We start from the raw sequence: 17182 nt of genomic DNA on the forward strand, positions 1-17182 counted from the left end.
CTAATATTTGTTAATGTGAAAAACATGAAGTTAATACAAACAGGAATTAATTATTCTCATATTAGAATGCAATGCAGGTATCTTTAAATATTTTCAGCGTGTGAATTATCTAACATATGTATGCATTTGGCAAATTTTAAACACAGAACCAAAGTGAATGATGTATGCACCCTTCATCAGCAAAGGGTGTACAAGATGCTTGCTTTCACAGAGTGTGTGAAGTTTTGAAAGTAGTCTTACAGTGCCCCCTACCATACAAAGCACACAGGATTAAAAGGAAACAGGCAAAAACAATCTGCAGGAGTAACCCTAACCAGCATTAATAGGAGACAAATGGTAAACATTTCACATCAAAGAAGGGTTTCAACCCAAAACATGAACCACTTTTCTCTCATATGATGCTGGTCGACACAGCGTTTCATCAGCAGGTTTTGTTTTGCTTCAGTTGTCCATTAAAATTAGGCTTATATTTGACATTCTACATTAGCTTACTGCAGGAGGAAGACATTTTTCTATTAAACCAATGTTTGGCACATTAGTATTTATAACGACTGAGATCAATTCACTCAAGACATTTCATCCACAATGAAGCACAACCCAAGTGATTCTGCGGGAATCATCTACTGCATCTGGTGCTCCCGTGGTGACCTTCTCGACATCAGATATTGGGTCACACACTGGGAAGATCACCTCACTGAGCGTCTTCGCTCGGTCCGCATCAGTGACAGGGATCTCCCAGCGGCCAACCACTTCAGTTCTGCGCCCCACTCCCGCGCTGACGGTGTGTCCGGGGCCTCGTGCGCTGTCAAACCAAGGCCGTTCGAAAACTTTTGCCTGCAATTTTACTCCTATAAATTTTTGTTGTAACCATCATCATGTAACTTGCATTTTCCATACGAATGCCATTGGTTTGAAGCCTGTATGTATGCCCGGCTGGAATTCTTAAAACAAATGAAGCAATATGCAAATTGTGAAACCTGCCAAGCCCCAGATTAGCAGGTTTTGGGGCAACTTTTGCTTCTTAATCAGTTCAAACTGAAAATTAAAGTCCCAATTCCAGGACACAATACACAGTAGAAGTGTTATATAAATATTTTAACAACTTGTCGAAATGTGGTAAACTTAAATGTGGAAACTACATTGACTGAATACAAGGTTCTGATTACATCAAGGAACTCTTCCATTAAAATGTGCAACATTGCCCTTAATCAAGGGCAACTTAGGCCATCTTTACACTCGTCAATTGGATTCTCAAGCTTTTAGGATCACTTCAACATGCTTAAAAGAATGGCAAAACCAAAGCACAGCAGATGCTGGAATTCTACCATCTGGAAATAGGTCAGAAAGTTTCTGTGGAAACAGGGTCAATTATTTTTCATATCTGGAAAAGTTTTAAGAAGAGAAGAAACAGTGCAGGGAAAAAGGTTTGCAGGATAAAATCTGCAATAGAGCAGGGAAAGGCATTTTACAAAGCACAAAAGTTAAATCTGGAAGAGGTGAAAACAGAGGATAATTACCAGAAGTTAAAACTGAATGCTGAAAGAACCAATTCCCTGGATATTCAGGATACCCTGAGTTTCAGACAAGACGGCTTTAGATTTGAAAATAGCAAATTTAACTCATTTAAACAGTGGAGGCGAGGAATGATAAAGCAGAAAATTACAGTTGTTACTTTAACATGTCAGAGGGAAATTAGAACGGTGATATTTATTTATTGTTATTTTAATTTTATTAAGTATACAATTGGAGTTGGGTTTAATTTTTAGTTGTTTTTGTGATTTTTTTTAACCAAGTACCTGATCACCTGCTGCAAGAATGTTGGTACATTTGCACATGTATATGACAAAAAAATTAATTACTCACAATATATTAGAGATTGTGAGACCATTAAAAAAAATTAGGATAACCAGGCAAAGTCAAGAGATGTTAGCATGCAGTTATGACAAGAACACAAGGACTCCAGTCATTAAACACAACGGAAGGCCAACATGGCCTGTTTCCGCTCCGTATATGGTTATATGGTTAAGGCATCTGGCAAATGTGGAAAATGTAAAAATACCGTACTAGTTTTGACAGATTTAAAAAAAATTAAGCACACAATCTAAACAGCAAGAGAAAGCAGAGTGGATATGCAGGGTGCCCGACTTGCCAAAGGCTGAAATGACGGCGAATTAAGAAAGCCAATGAACAATGAGGAAAAAGTAGGGAGGTTATGCTTTGGTGAGGCCATCGCTGGAATACTGTGGACAACGATAATTTCCCTGTTTTCAGATGGTAAAACTTTGAAAGCTGTTCAAAAAAGCTTTTACCACACCATTACCTGGCCTGGGCAGGTAGTGAAATGAAAGGTTGAATCTGCTGAAGATTACAAGAGGCCATAGTAATATGTGCCATTATTTCCTCTTTAGAAGCACTTGCAATTTGCTTTTGTTTCTTTTTTAACCAGTTAGCGTGACAGCTAACGCAACTATTAGTGCAATGATATTACAGCATCAACGACCAGAGTTCAAATCCACTGCTGTCTGTAAGAGGTTTGTAGTTCTTCTTACGTCCACACGGATTTCCTACAGTGCTCCAGTCACCTCACACACTCCAAAAATGTACTGTTTGCAGTTTAATGGATGGATCTGGGCATCATATGCTCATGGGCTGGAAGGGCCCATTACTGTGCTGTACCTCTAAATTTAAATATTAACTCCTGTATTTTACGTTCCCATTTTCTGCTGAATGCTTTCCCAATCCTGTCTTACAGTTTACTAGTGATGTAATAAGCCCTTTCCTTTGTTATATACTTTCCATTGAGGGAATGTAGCAAAGAATGGCTCTAGAGATGACAGATTTGTTGAACATGGAGACATTAAGTAAACAGTGGGGAACAGTTTGATGCCTGCTGTGATTTAGCAGACTAAGCAAAAGTTTGAATAAGTTTATATTCATGAGTGCAGCAGATGGGGATATGAATAGAAGACATGAGGTCAATGAATATGGGTGCTTATCAGTGGTGGCAGAAACTTTTAAGGCTCCAAGCAGAAACTAAAGCAGAAAACTAAAATGCTGAAATCTGCCAGTGGCCAGCAAGGAATGGAATCTGAAGCTAAGGATGAGAGTTTCTGAGAGTGATTAAATCAAAATTCCAGCTCGTGTAAGAGTTAGAGTTACAAAAAGCAAAACTTAGTGCTATTCCAGCCAATTTTGCCACAATTCAACAAAGAAATATCAAGACAAACCAGTTGATGAATGAATCCTTGAGAAGAATCCAATGGCACGTTGCTAGACCTGGGAGAACAGAAGGGTTCAAAGCTGCTCCGGTACTAATGCCAGCAGCTCCAATATGGGCTTTTAAATGGCCTGTTGAAGGAGGTTTTAAGTATAATCCTGCCTCATCAGGCCTGTGTCCAAGATGGGAGCACCTGTGCTCAGCAGTGGCTTCGAAGGGTTGTAGACTCGGGGGAAGCAGCGGTCTAGTGCAGCACAGTAGAAATGTGGAGAATATATACCCCTCGTTGAGGAGATGACGCTACAGGATAGTGGCCATGGCAGCCAACCAGCAAGGGGCTCAGCAGCTGAAGGACCCACACAAGCTACAGTGACATGTGGTTGGGGGACCTACACAGGCTGCTGGAGAGTGGCTTGTGGGAACAAAGTATTGGAGCAGGGATTCCGGAGGGTGCTGAGGATTCCAGAAGGGCTTGGGCGTAGAAGGCTGCTTGATTGTGTGGAAACTTGGGTTTCCAAAGGATCGAACAGGAGCCTCTGCAGCTGCAGAGGCTGTGAGAGTACTGGAAGCCAATCCACTCAGTGCCTCCTGAAGGGGCTCCCTTTTTTCTTCTCTGTCTCTCTTTCCACAAGGGGCGCCAGGCAACACTAAAGGCAAATCTTTGCCTTGCTGCAGGCAAGAGGCAATTTCATGTGATGTTATATGTTCTGTGCTATTACATGACATAAAGGGATCTTGAAAAATTTTCTGCTGGAGTTTACAGAGCTAGAAAACTACCTGCTTTCAACAGGCAACTTTTGCAGTGGAAAATAATGGTGGAACCAGAGAAGAACAGCACTAAAATATAACAGACACCACTTGTTGATATCATCATAGTCCAAGGTAATAAGGTCCAAACAGCTATGTTGCTGGTACACCAACTGCTCATCGTAAAGTACCACCTCACAATAAACCTCCACTCCCGAATGTTATTACTGCTGCACTGTGTGTTCTGGCGAGAACAAATCTTTTGAAAATAATGCCCTTTAATCAAGAGTTAATTTTTTTTAATGTACAGCCTCAACATCTCAAACCCATACTGTACATGTGAAAACACCAGAACAATATAACCAAGAGAAGACAACTTTCCACTTTTTACAGCATTTATTTGAGCACGAGGACAAACAATTCAAGATGGCAGTCCATGGTTAACTCTGCCTGTTGGTGGAAAAAATAAATTAAAATTTGCATCATGTACATCAGTATTTTTGAAACATTTGAGGACTGCTAGCTCAAGGAAAGTATTTTTAAAAACAATTTTGTAATTTTGTCATAAATTTCTGAAACACAAGGCAACTGAACTGCATTTATAGAATAATAATGTTACATCATCTCAAAAAATGATCTAGGATCAGTAAATTCAGAGTCAAATACTCACATGGCAACGGTACTTCACAACTATTGTCACATTACTGTAGGAAACAAAATATATCAAAGTTACCCAAATTTGTAAAAGCAATATTTCAATCTCCAATCATTTATTGAAGAAAATGCTTCTCCAATTAATGCTATAGGCGACCCCAGCGTTACAACCATTCTGGTTACCCAAATCTGTCCTTATAGCATTCACAAATCCAATCAGAGACAAGAATACATTTCACTCTTGAGCAATTTATGGGCAGGAAAAAAATTAAACTTGAAATGAACCAATTATGTCTCGTTTTACTTTTTGTTTCCAATGCAGATTGTATTTTTTGTGCAGTTGGTTCATTTTCTTTCTCCCAGTCCACTCGCAGGTTTTGCCTATTATTTATCCTCATGGCCAGTTACAAGGCTAAACTGAAGCTGGAAACTGATAGATGATTTGTGATCTGTCTGCACACATCACCATCCAGCCATCAGTCCTTTTTTTTTGCTCCAAGACTTCAATCTGAGCTACTAAACAAACTGCTTTGGAAACTGACAAGGCAACCTCTCCAGTTGCTCCCTGCTTCAAGACAGCAGCTGTGGTATTACAATTAATGCGAGATACAAACATCCCATCAGATTCATCCTCACTCATGAGATTCAATGGGAAACAGGATTTTTGCATGATAGAAAATTGCCACTGGGACAGTTTTCTAGGAATGCAAACCCTTCATAACGGGGAAGTCGCCTAAACACAAAAACAAACAAACAAAGAGAAGCAAATTCACGAACTTGATTCTGGACATTACAATTCTCATGTACTATACCATACAACCAGCAATTTAAACCAGTATGAGAAATACTGCCATTCAAAATTTTGTAGGGACAAACAAATAATGAGAAAAAGACATGCTTAAATTAGCCACCAAGCATTCAAAAAAGAAATCAATTTACAACATTAAAGAGAGAAAAAGATTTAAAGCCTTGAATGCAATTTCACAGCATAAGTTAAAATGCACTTGAAACAATGCTCTTAATTTGAAGATTGCAGACTTAAAACTGTACTCCATTTTACTGTTAACTGAAGTAAGGATCAACTATCATTTCACTACATGGCTGACCATTTAAAACAAGTAGGACTGCCTTTTCCCCATTTAATATAACCTTAACCTAGGATAGTCTTTTTGTACATAATAGGAATGGATCAATAGAAATGAGCTCAACACATGAATCTTGAGATGCCTTTAATCTCCTCTTTATCCTGTTGGGTTACTCATGATACACTTTGGATAAACTACCCCAAGGTATGGCAGTCGCAGCCGACCAGTGAATGCAGTTAAAAGCAAATCAGAATATTTTAATAACAAATTACTACGTAAAGATTTTATTTTTATTTGCATGTTTTAAAATAAGCCATTTAAAGCCTGTACAGATCCTACAGCAGTTGGGATGGGGGCGGACCCCGTGGGTGAGCTCTGAGGTTTAACTGATAACTAACAGGGCACGTGCAAGATTGCGTCTGAGCCAGTGGGAAGATGGCAGCGGTATTGAGACTTCGCCATCAAAGTTCGGATTTTAGACCTGGTGCATAGGATGACCCAACTTGAAATTTTCGTTTCAAGGAACATCCTATATGATGCCATATATGGTAATGTAATGCTATTTTCTAGCTCCAAGTGAAAATTTCAAAAGAATAAAAATTCCAATTCACCTTAGGTTCAATTTCAATGTACTGGAACCATTGGTTAAAATTATGCCAGAGCATTGGACTGAATGTGGCATTATTTACATTTCTAGCATCTCATTGGCATTGCTAAAAATATTTTCACTACCTCAAATCTTAACAGGTCATTGGCATGATATTTTGACGTGGACATTTACCCCTCTATAAATCTTCATCCACGAAGCCAAGCCAAAGAAGACCTTTGGACAATAAATACATCTATGTAGAACTATTTTCATAATTTCAAAGAGCAGAGAAACCATGGCACTTTCTTCCAACAGAATAGTGAAACTAAAAGTAGACCTTTCTGCACATGACTTAGCGCTTGTCAATAGCATTTAAGGCTTCATCTGATAGAAAGCTGCATTAAAAAATGATTCGGCTTTGATCAAGAACCAACGCCAAACCCACGTGAAACATGCAAGATTTTAAGCAAGGGAACATTTAAGCAGTGCCTGAGACAAATCAAAGTCAGGTGCAGTGCGTATCATCACACATTGGATAGACTCCAATACCTGCCACTGATGCTTCATTTCTGGTGGACATATTCCATAAGAGCAGGAAAGAGAGGCAAAACAATGTTACTGACTGATAAAAAGGAACAAATCAGACATCTTAAAAAAAAAAATAGATGTTGGCAAACTGTTAAGAACATCACACTTTGAACCAGGAGAGACCTCTATCTACTGGCTTGCTGCCAAATTCTTTGACGAGCGAAAAGAATTAGCAAGGCATATTACAAGAGGAATGTCTCGTCTCGAGCAGCTATTTCCAGAAAGGTGCCAAAAACACCGACAAGCCTTTCTAAGGACATTTTAAAAAATGACATGCCTTCTACACACAAAAGCACACAATAATCAATACCCCTATCCAGAAGGAAAGAGAATTGGCACCTTCAACTCAAAAAATGTTTGGACTCCAAATAAAATGGTGAACCCATAACTTGCCAGTGGACTTGCCTGAAACTGAAAAGCTGATTGGGTGCACGAGACCAGAGTTTAACGGTTGCTTTGGAGGTTTGCAATCGAGCTGAGCAGACACCCCCACCCCACTAATCTGCAGCATAATACCTCCAGTGCAGCACAAAAAACACTCCTGACAACGGGCTCAGGCTCAAAACGTTGAGTCCCTTTTCTTCCCATTGATAATTCATGACCGGATGAGTTTCTCCAGCAGCTGGAGACTCACTTAACCTTATACTTCAACATAAAGACTATCACAGAAAATACTTGCGTAATAGTCGACCCCCCCCAACCTTTTGGCCCAAAAATTGTACATTTTCCACATGACCCATGTTAAAGTCAATCCCCCCCCCCATTTTTCTCACCACCCACCCACAGAGTTCCCAACACTCTCACCACGGACCCCAGCCGCAAACCCACCAGAGGACTGATGGCCCGACTACTGACCTCTTCTCTACTAGGCTCCAGCAGGCCGCCCACCCATCTGAACTCCTGATGCCCCAAACACAGACTTACCACTTCGTGCTGGCCATCTGAGCTCCAAACACCTTGAACGATGCAGGTGTTTACCGCAGTCAAAAGTATGACCCATGTAAAAATCAACCCCCCCCCCAACAAATATGACCCAAATAAATTGGTCCAAAAAAAAACACACAGCTATTAGACATATTATTTGGTAATTTGTGGGCCCTTGTCAAACTCATGCTACCTTTTGAAGTTGAGTCAGTGGGATAAATGTTCACATTGCATCATGCTATATCAATTAAAACACTCATTAGTATTAGAGATTCTATTTAACTGCAGAAAGTCTACAGTGATTAATGAGAACACATAGGGCCACTGCATGCAAAGAGTATTACCTTCTGTGGTCCAGAGAGAAAATGATAATAAACAAGAACAAAAAAAAGACAAAAATGAAGCAAAGTTCTCAGATGGATGTAACGTAGTTAAAAACTTTCCCTAACAATTCCTTTAAAATTAAGCATCACACAAGACCACAAAAACAAATCAAAACAAAATTTGATATGTAGACTCAATAACATCAGGACAGGTGAACAACTCAATCAGGGAACCAGGTTTTAGGGAGTGTTGTTTGAGGGAAGGACGGAGACGGCAAGGGGAGCGAGGAGTCCAGGCTAAGTTGAGGGGGAGGAGCAGCCGAATAGATGTTGGAAGTTAAATAAAGAATATAGTTTATGACACAGAATGCAAAAGAATTGTGTTTTCTTTGCCAACAACAGCTTTTGTACCTTCTTGCCAGCACCAACGTTGGCTTTTGCTGTACCACGAACTTTCTTCATTCTGTTCTTTCGCTCCTTTCGCTGTTTCCTAGAAACTTTTTTCCTCTCCAATAAACCATGCTGAAATACAGGTGGACGCAGATCAATGAAATTATAGGGTTGACCCATTGTTTACCTTATTTTTTATTATTAGTAGTGGACTGCGTGTTAAGTCAGTAAGCTCCAAAGGAAGGGGATCGATAATTTGTATAGTGGTTTATTTTTGCTTCTTTTCAAGGTAATGCAGGTTTCAATATTATTTTTATTACTACATAAGATTTGTTAATATTTTACTTTATTGTTATGTACCGATGCAACATTTTTTATTTGATGAAACCAACAAAAAATACTGAAAAGAAATTATGGGAAAATAAGTATTCCTAACATCGCATGGAAGTACACAGTTCGTCTTCTCACCCTTGCTAGCCTGTGTTTTGGTTCATTCTTCTTTGCGTAGTCCAGGGAATCGTAGACCATGGCAAATCCTGTTGTTTTGCCACCGCCAAACTGTGTCCTGAACCCAAAAACAAACACAACATCTGGCATTGTTTTGTACATCTTTGCCAACTTTTCTCTGATTTCTGTTTTGGGAACCGTGGGTTTTCCAGGATGGAGGACATCGACAACCTGCATCAACGCGAAAATTTGGGCAAATTCAGAATTAAAATTTACACTATAACTTCGCAGAACATAAAATTAAATGCTTTAGCCCAGAGGTGCCGGGTGCCACGTCGAGAACTATTCAGAACCTACAGAAAATTACCTCAAAATAAGTCAGATACAGCTCTTTATTTCTGAGCCAGTCAAAGGGAGACAATGGATGGCATTCCCACTCCCCAATATTATTTTGCAGAATAAAGATCAGCGAAAACACAAATAAAATTTTCACAACTATAGACACAATCGTTAGTCCTGCAGTGATATTTAGTTTATAAAAACATTTGTATTATCCTGGTAACATGAATACTTCTTGCTATTATATTTAGTCTAAAAAGAATTTGTTCTTCCTTAGTAACATGAATGCAACAGTATTTCAAACTGAAATTCTCATTTGCGCAAAAGACAATTCTGTTTCGAGCTTGATTCCAACACCAGCAGCCTCACTTCTCCAGACCCAGGTTTAATTCTAATCACTGGTACCATGCAGAATTTGCACTTTCTCCCTTTCCTATGACATCTCAGGAATATGCTGGCTGATTGGTTATCTGGCCGCTGAAAACTGGCCATAGTGCGTAGGTGGAGGAAGGGTGGTAGAGACCGATGGGAAAATTAAATGGATAAGGATAGGTAAAGCATAAAAATCGATACTTGATGTGCCTTGTGGACTTGGTGGGCATTTCTGTGCAGGGTTTCTCCAAAACTTGGTTCAAAATTCTAGTTCAAAAAACATGAGGAGACCACACTTCAACTCATGCATAGTTGAGTTAACAGTGCACTAAAACAATGTAGCTGTGTTCAAAAAATCTAATTATTCATCCGAATTCCTGATAAAAATCTGTTAGCATTATTATTTGGTGCATTTAAAACATTTGCCAATTATCTATAGGACAGGATTCTCCAGGTCCAATGCAGAAGAGCAGAGGTGTACAAGATTATGAGGGACATAAAGTGGACAGCCACCATCTTTTTCACAGAGTGGTAAGTCAACACTACAGGGTACCTGATTAAGCCCAGTTGAGACGTCAGAGGTGGTTTGCTTTTAAAAAGTGCTGGAACACATTGCTGAGGGTGGTAGTGAAGGCTGAATCAAAAGCGATTATTTAAAGGACTCTTAGGTAGAAAAAATGGGTGTGTGTCATGGACTGTGATGGACGCGAGGGTTAGATTGATCAAGATTTACACAATTCAGCACAACATTGTGGGTCAAAGGGCCTGTAATGTGTGTATTTATTGACAGTATAATTACCCAACATGAAATAATTTATTTGCTTATTTCACTGAATTGTGTGTCTTTAAAAAAAGAGAAATTTCAAACAGCAACATTTGAAACAACCAAGAAATTAGCATTGCTGCATTTGTGCTGCCCATTTCATCCATGCTTTGGAAATTCAAATACCCTCAGGGCAAAATAGGACTTCTTTTTGTAAAAGAGCAAGCCAACTAGAGCAATCGGATATCACAGATTCAATAAATTCGCCATTAAGAACATGAATACAGGTGCCTAACCTTTTATCTGGGATCATCAGGACCAGACACCTGCTGTTGTTTGGAATCTTTCAGATTTCAGAATCAAATTTTGATTTCCGTTCAAGACTGCCTGAGTTGCACTGCCATCTCCACCCCCAACCCCCCCTCCTGAGTCGCCCTGCTGCCTCTCTCCGCCCTCGACTGCCCAAGGCATGCTGCCGTTTCTCTCCCCTTCACCCCAGTTGCACTGCAACTCACCCGACCGAGTCGTGCTGTTATCTCTCTCCCTTGCCCAACCAAGTCGCGCTGTCGTCTCTCCCCCCCTCCCCCCGCTGTAAAAGCACGAGTGGAACAGCTCCCCTCTCAGCACCACTGTGCTGGCACAGCGGTTTCAGCTTTGTGGGGGATTATGGGTAGCAATGACAGCCATTGAGCTGCCACTGAGCTGACGGAAAGCGCCATGATGTGGGATGGACGTCACTATAGGTGATTCAGAGGCGCTTATAAAGCAGCTGAACGTGACAGGATAAAGGAGTTGAGCCAGGATTGTGTTGGTTCACGTTTAGTGCCAAACACCATCTTTGATGAGCAGATGTCATCCACCAAAAAAAAGTGCTGGTTTTTGGAATTCCAGATAAAAGGTTAGGCACCTGTAGAATTGATGAGTACTCCAAGAAAAATTATCGCAAACCTTCACATGTTCCTGCAAATAAACATATTGAAGGGAAAGACAAAACATCTTTACTCACCATTTGTTTGCGTTGGAGCAAGCGGTTTGTCATGAACTTCCTTGTTCTGATGGTCACAGTGTCATTCTATGAAACCAAAGAAACAAATATTTAGAGCACACCTACTTATTGATAAACTGCAAGATATAAAAGTGAACAATTTCCTGAAAGCAAAATTACGCACCAGGGACTACAGTACAACTGACCTCGCAGGTTGAAAAAAAACTCACCCAACATGAAATTAGAACGATAATTGTCCTCATTTCAGGTATCTTCCTTCCCTCTCTCTTTCCATTACCATCCCCTATTGAATTTTCTCTCCAATACTCCCTCTCAAACTGCATGTCACTATCTCCCAGCCACAAGTAGTGGAAGAATCCCTTGTCCCAGTGTCATCAAGGAGAGAGGCCTCCCAGGAAGGAGCAGGACCTCGGGCTCAGTGGCATTCCCCTCCCTCCCCTCTTCAGCACACTGGAGTTCCCGAAGATAACTCCAAACCCTCCTCCCTGCCTACTACCGCACACAGTTGTACTGTGTTATGATTTTTACATAGCTGTCGTGATTCCTGTCAATAATTTTCACACTTACCCTCCAGAGTGGCCATTCAAACAGGTAGGACGTTTACACTAAAATAACCGAGTCGCGGTGATTTCAAAGGCTGGACGTTGGTCAAGACAGAGACCCTGCATGCAACGTACAGCGTCACTGCATCAACATCATCAGTGACATCATCGTGTACATCACATTCATTAGCCCATTTTTGTGGATGGCCTGCAGATCAATTTTCACTGCAGGCCATCCCCAAAAATGTCTAGTGCTGCAGCAGGAAAAATCTTGGAACAGAAATGAGTTGCTCAGTCATTTTTTGAAAATTGCCCATTGTGAAGCGGCTGTGTAAAAACCACATATGCTTTTGCTGACATTGAACAGTATTAGCATTGTACAAGAGGGGCATGAAATGTGTCATCTGGGGAGGTGGTAGAAGCAGATATTAAAGTGGATATTTGCAATAGCATCAATAAATCCCATATTTCTGGCTGAACAACCATATCAGTTTTACCACAACACAACAAAATGATCACCTTTCCTCAAATACCTACATTTTCTGTTGAAATATCCGTGCAAGTTCCTTTGCCACTCTTCAAAATAGAACACACACATTCCAAGTTGTCAAAGTCAATGCAACAAAATTCATCAAGATCACCAGTAGGAGTCTTTGGGTTTTAGTAATTATCACCAATTTTTGTTTTGCCAAACTTTGTATAAAAAAATACAATACAAAGCACAAGCACCTGTCTACATTTTGCTCATATTTCTTTGAAACCCAAAACACTGATTATGTATCTTTATTTTTGCTATATAAAGAACACCGTTCGACCTGCTGAGTTTCCTTAAGGTGCCTGTCTGTATTTTGCTCATACCTTGATGAAGGGCATTGGTTATGCATCTTCACTTTTGCTGTATAAAGTTCGCTGTTTAATTGGCTGAGTTTTTACTTCAACCACAGTGCCTACAGACTTTCACGTTTTACTTCTGTCTACTGCAAAAGTAAAACTCTGCAAAATCTCTTCAAGGTATGCCTACCCTTAAGAAGTTCTCCTCTGCTCTCCAAAGGGAATTCTGTGGGATTCTTTCTCACCGCTCCCCATCTGTAACCCCTGCTGCTCTTAAGATGCACCTTGATGCAGGGGTCAAGCCCAAAGCGTTGGTTATGCATCTTTATCTTTGCTATGTAAAGGACACTGTTTGACCTGCTGAGTTTCTCCAGCTTTGTGTTTCTGCAGACTTTCGTGTTTTACTTCTTAACTATATAAAAGTTAGACAAACTGAGCACGAACGGTGTCCCAAAATAAGTGAAGTTCGCCCATTCAGAGGGTGGACAGTGCAAAGTTTTAAGAGCATGCACGCCCAACTGTCATTCCCAGTGCCAGGCTGAACCCCGAGTGTGTGCCCCGGCCTGCAGCAACCTGGTCCCCGGGGGTGGCCGCCAGCCCGAGTCCCAGGCACGGCCTCCCGTCCAAGGCCGGCGCTCCCACGCTTGGGCAGATAAGCCGAGGCGCGGCGGGCGGTAAAATACACCGACCACCCGACTCGACAGCGTCCAGACTCGCCGCCCGACACCGCAGCGGGTCGACCTGCCGACGGATGGCGGAGATTTGGCTCGGATCAGCCGGCTCGCACTCACCATCTCTGCCACCGCTTCTGTCCTGAACTTGGGAAAGGAAGAAGGACCCCGCGCCTGTCAATCAAATGCGCTCGGCCTTCTGGGGTGGGCCACGCGACTGCCTGCTTGGAAACTTTTCTCAATCTTCAATGTTGATTTATGGGGGGTTGAAATACGAGTGAAACAAAAAGTAATTCACAGCATTTCCAGCATCCATTTTCTCCAGCATTTACTGTGGGTTTTTTTATTTCAAGAAAGTCTGCAAATTAGTTTTTTTTTAAAGTTGTGCTGATCTATTTTCATCTTTTTTTAAAAAACAAACATATATTGTAGGAACAGACTTCTGTTCTGTTTTGTTACATAGTTTTAAAATAAATTAAAAACAAACTTAATTGTAGTTGATAAAATAAAGCCTGCCAGCTGCAGTGTGACTATAGAACAGTGGTTCTCATCCTTCCCGACCCACTCAAAATCCACCTTAAGCAATCCCTTACCAATCGCAGAGCACTGATGGCATAGGGAATACTTAAAGTGGTATGTGAGTGGAAAGAAAAAGGTTGAGAACCACTGCTTTATCTCTACTTGAGTATGCATTTCAATTGAGTGATCTTTAATCAAGATATTCTGTTATAAAATGTAACTTAGCCCAGATTAACAAATAGGCTGAATTTTCTTAAAGTACGTGAATGGGGAGGGGAGGGGGGAGTGGTGTTTTGCAAAGTCCTCTGAAAGTTGAGGGTTATGACGCTGCTTCTGCCTAAGAGCCACAAACAGGCCAAGTCAGACAAATATGGCACTAAATGCAATATGCTGAAGGAACTCAGTAGGTCAAGTAACACCTGTGAGAGACAACAAATGTTTCCACATCAAGACAAATCATCTTAACTGCTCCACCAGATAATGTCAACTGCATGAAATGAATTGTTAACCAGCTGTATCACAGTCTGGTATGGGGACACTAATATCCCTGAGTGTAAAGCCCTCCAAAAAGTAGTGGACAGAGCCCAGGACATCAAAGGAAAAACCCTCTCCACTTTTGAGAACATCCACAGGGAAAGCTGCCATCGGAGAGTAGCAGCAATCATCAAAGATCCACTGCCATCACACCAGGTTCAGAACAGCTCCACCATCAGATTCCTCAACAACAAACTCAATCAGAGATTCATTTAAGGACTTGAGCACTTTATTGATTTTCTTTTTGTTCTCTCTGTATTGCCCAGTGATCTGTTTACAGTTATTTATCTGTTTACATGTTTGAACTATGTACAGTTTATTTTTTGCACTACCAATTTGTAGTAATCCTGCAGGAAAAAAGGAATCTCAGGGTTGTACCTGATGTCATGTATGCACTCTGAGAATAAATCTGAAAGTCTGCAGACAGAGTAGTTGAAAAAAAAACACAATGCTAGAGAACCTTAGCATCAAGCAGAATAATTTATATAGCAAATATAAAGATACATAACCAATATTTCGGGCCTGAGCCCTTCATCAAGGATCGAACCCACCCGGTACAACTCAGCCTTTGAACAGCTGGAGTGTCTGCAACTTTGTTGCATCCCACCCTAATCGTGAAGTAAAACATATCCTCTCCGCTCATTGGTGCATTCAGCTGTCAGTCTCGTCGTACAGCCAGGCGGGCAAGGCATGCCGGGTGTTGTAGTCCGCGACGCGGGATTTCGCTATTGATTCTCGGCTCCGCCTTGCCGCTGGGAAACTACAGCGCTGGAGGAAGGCGCCGCGAGGCGGACGCGACAGGTAAAATGGGATTGGCGACCAGGAATGCCGGCGAGTGAAGGCAGCTCCGGCCGGTGAATTTACCTCGGTCTCGCCGCCGGCCGTCGAAATGTCCAGCCGCGGGCCCCGCGCCCACCGATCGCGAGACTTTGCCCGGGGTGGAGGCCGCCGTCCCCTCACTTGGCCCCGCCATTTTCAGCGGGTCGGTCGTGACAGGAGGGTTCGCTGCAGGCGGCCCCTGTCCGGGCCCGGGGACTTGGTGGCGGGGCGGGGGGAAACCCTCCGCCCGTCTCACCTGCCGACCAAAACTGCTATGAGTGCGGCGCCGGCGAGGAAAAGGTTCAGGCCGCAGTGGCTCTCCTCTCCCAGCGGGGCCCGGTCGGAGGAGAGCCGCTCTGGCGTGGCAGGCCGCAGCCAAGGTCTGTAACCAGGCAGTGCCCTGCCTTGGTGCACACAGCTGTAGGGTATCTCCATCCAGCACGTTGCTCAAACCATGCAACATCATTTATCCTTTCATTATTTCCATGCCTGATGCACTTTGCTGTGTCATATACCCAACACCAGTATTTCCTTCAAGTTATATCCCCATAATTGCAAGGGGCTAGTACCATGCAACGAGGCAGCATTGACAAGCCATGCAGAATCAATTTATTGTCATGAACAAGTCACAAAATTCATTGTTTTGCATCACAGTGCAAATTTCGTGCAGTCGCAGTTGTTGCAAGTAATATTCAGGCAGTGCAGAAGATTATGGTTCAGATAAATTTAATGAAACAAGGACAGTGTTCGCTGCTGAGTATTTGCATGAAATGAAACAGATTTGGCTGCTTTATTCCTGTGCAACATGGCAGGGTTTTTGTGCCTACATTTTGTATAATTTTCTGTCTTCGCCCTCTCCAACCAGATAGTTGTCTTCTTACCTCCAGCTTGCCATCCCCTCCCTCTATGTTCACAAAGCCCTCCCTATTCGTAGGACTGCTCCTCCCCCTGCCCCACCCCTTCACCATTTTATTCAGGCACTTACCTACATTTTGCTCACACCTTGGTGAAGTGCTCAAGCTTGATGATAATGTATCCTTATCTTTGCTATTTTCAGGACCAGCTGAGTTTCTCCAACACGGTGTCTGCAGACTTTCATTTTTACCCCACGTGGCAGGGTTTATTCTCTTTGGCTTGGCTTCGCGGACAAAGATTTATGGAGGGGGTAAAGAGTCCACGTAAGCTGCAGGCTCGTTTGTGGCTGACAAGTCCGATGTGGGACAGGCAGACACGGTTGCAGCGGTTGCAGGGGAAAATTGGTTGGTTGGGGTTGGGTGTTGGGTTTTTCCTTCTTTGCCTTTTGTCAGTGAGGTGGGCTCTGCGGTCTTCTTCAAAGGAGGTTGCTGCCCGCCTAACTGTGAGGCGCCAAGATGCACGGTTTGAGGCGTTATCAGCCCACTGGCAGTGGTCAATGTGGCAGGCACCAAGAGATTTCTTTAGGCAGTCCTTGTACCTTTTCTTTGGTGCACCTCTGTCACGGTGGCCAGTGGAGAGCTCGCCATATAACACGATCTTGGGAAGGCGATGGTCCTCCATTCTGGAGACGTGACCCATCCAGCGCAGCTGGATCTTCAGCAGCGTGGACTCGATGCTGTCGACCTCTGCCATCTCGAGTACTTCGACGTTAGGGATGAAAGCGCTCCAATGGATGTTGAGGATGGAGCGGAGACAACGCTGGTGGAAGCGTTCTAGGAGCCGTAGGTGGTGCCGGTAGAGGACCCATGATTCGGAGCCGAACAGGAGTGTGGGTATGACAACGGCTCTGTATACGCTTATCTTTGTGAGGTTTTTCAGTTGGTTGTTTTTCCAGACTCTTTTGTGT

The 17182-nt window shown here is 42.3% G+C and overlaps 2 protein-coding genes across 4 annotated transcripts in view; one reads left to right on the plus strand and one right to left on the minus strand.

Moving 5' to 3' along the window:
* Positions 1-4341: 4341 nt before the first annotated feature.
* On the minus strand, positions 4342-13660 carry rps24 (ribosomal protein S24). 2 transcript variants are annotated; one of them, XM_069885428.1, is made up of 7 exons: positions 13609-13660; positions 11445-11510; positions 8986-9195; positions 8539-8649; positions 6842-6861; positions 4635-4668; positions 4342-4414 (listed from the first exon to the last, which is right to left on the minus strand). In XM_069885428.1, the coding sequence occupies exons 1-5, from the start codon at positions 13609-13611 to the stop codon at positions 6856-6858; spliced, it is 396 nt and encodes a 131-aa protein (XP_069741529.1). In that variant the 5' UTR covers positions 13612-13660; the 3' UTR covers positions 4342-4414; positions 4635-4668; positions 6842-6855. The 2 variants fall into 2 exon arrangements, with proteins under 2 accessions (XP_069741529.1, XP_069741530.1); XM_069885429.1 differs by lacking the exon at positions 6842-6861.
* A 1741-nt stretch (positions 13661-15401) lies between these two features.
* The window catches only part of parga (poly (ADP-ribose) glycohydrolase a), a 138243-nt gene continuing 136462 nt past the window's right edge, over positions 15402-17182 (plus strand). For both annotated transcript variants that reach the window (XM_069885430.1, XM_069885431.1), the window contains exon 1: positions 15402-15740. In XM_069885430.1, coding sequence (XP_069741531.1) covers positions 15431-15740 — 310 coding nt within the window. In that variant the 5' untranslated portion in view covers positions 15402-15430. The remainder of the gene's footprint in view (positions 15741-17182) is intronic.

The sequence above is a fragment of the Narcine bancroftii genome, chromosome 6, assembly GCF_036971445.1.
Source record: "Narcine bancroftii isolate sNarBan1 chromosome 6, sNarBan1.hap1, whole genome shotgun sequence".
Lineage (NCBI taxonomy): Eukaryota > Metazoa > Chordata > Chondrichthyes > Torpediniformes > Narcinidae > Narcine > Narcine bancroftii.

Coding starts and splice junctions, on each gene's coding strand:
- rps24 (XM_069885428.1), bottom strand. Junction 9,196..11,444: donor TGCTCCAACGCAAACAAATG/GTGAGTAAAGAT, acceptor GCGTTGATGCAG/GTTGTCGATGTCCTCCATCC. Junction 8,650..8,985: donor CAAAACACAGGCTAGCAAGG/GTGAGAAGACGA, acceptor CCTGTATTTCAG/CATGGTTTATTGGAGAGGAA.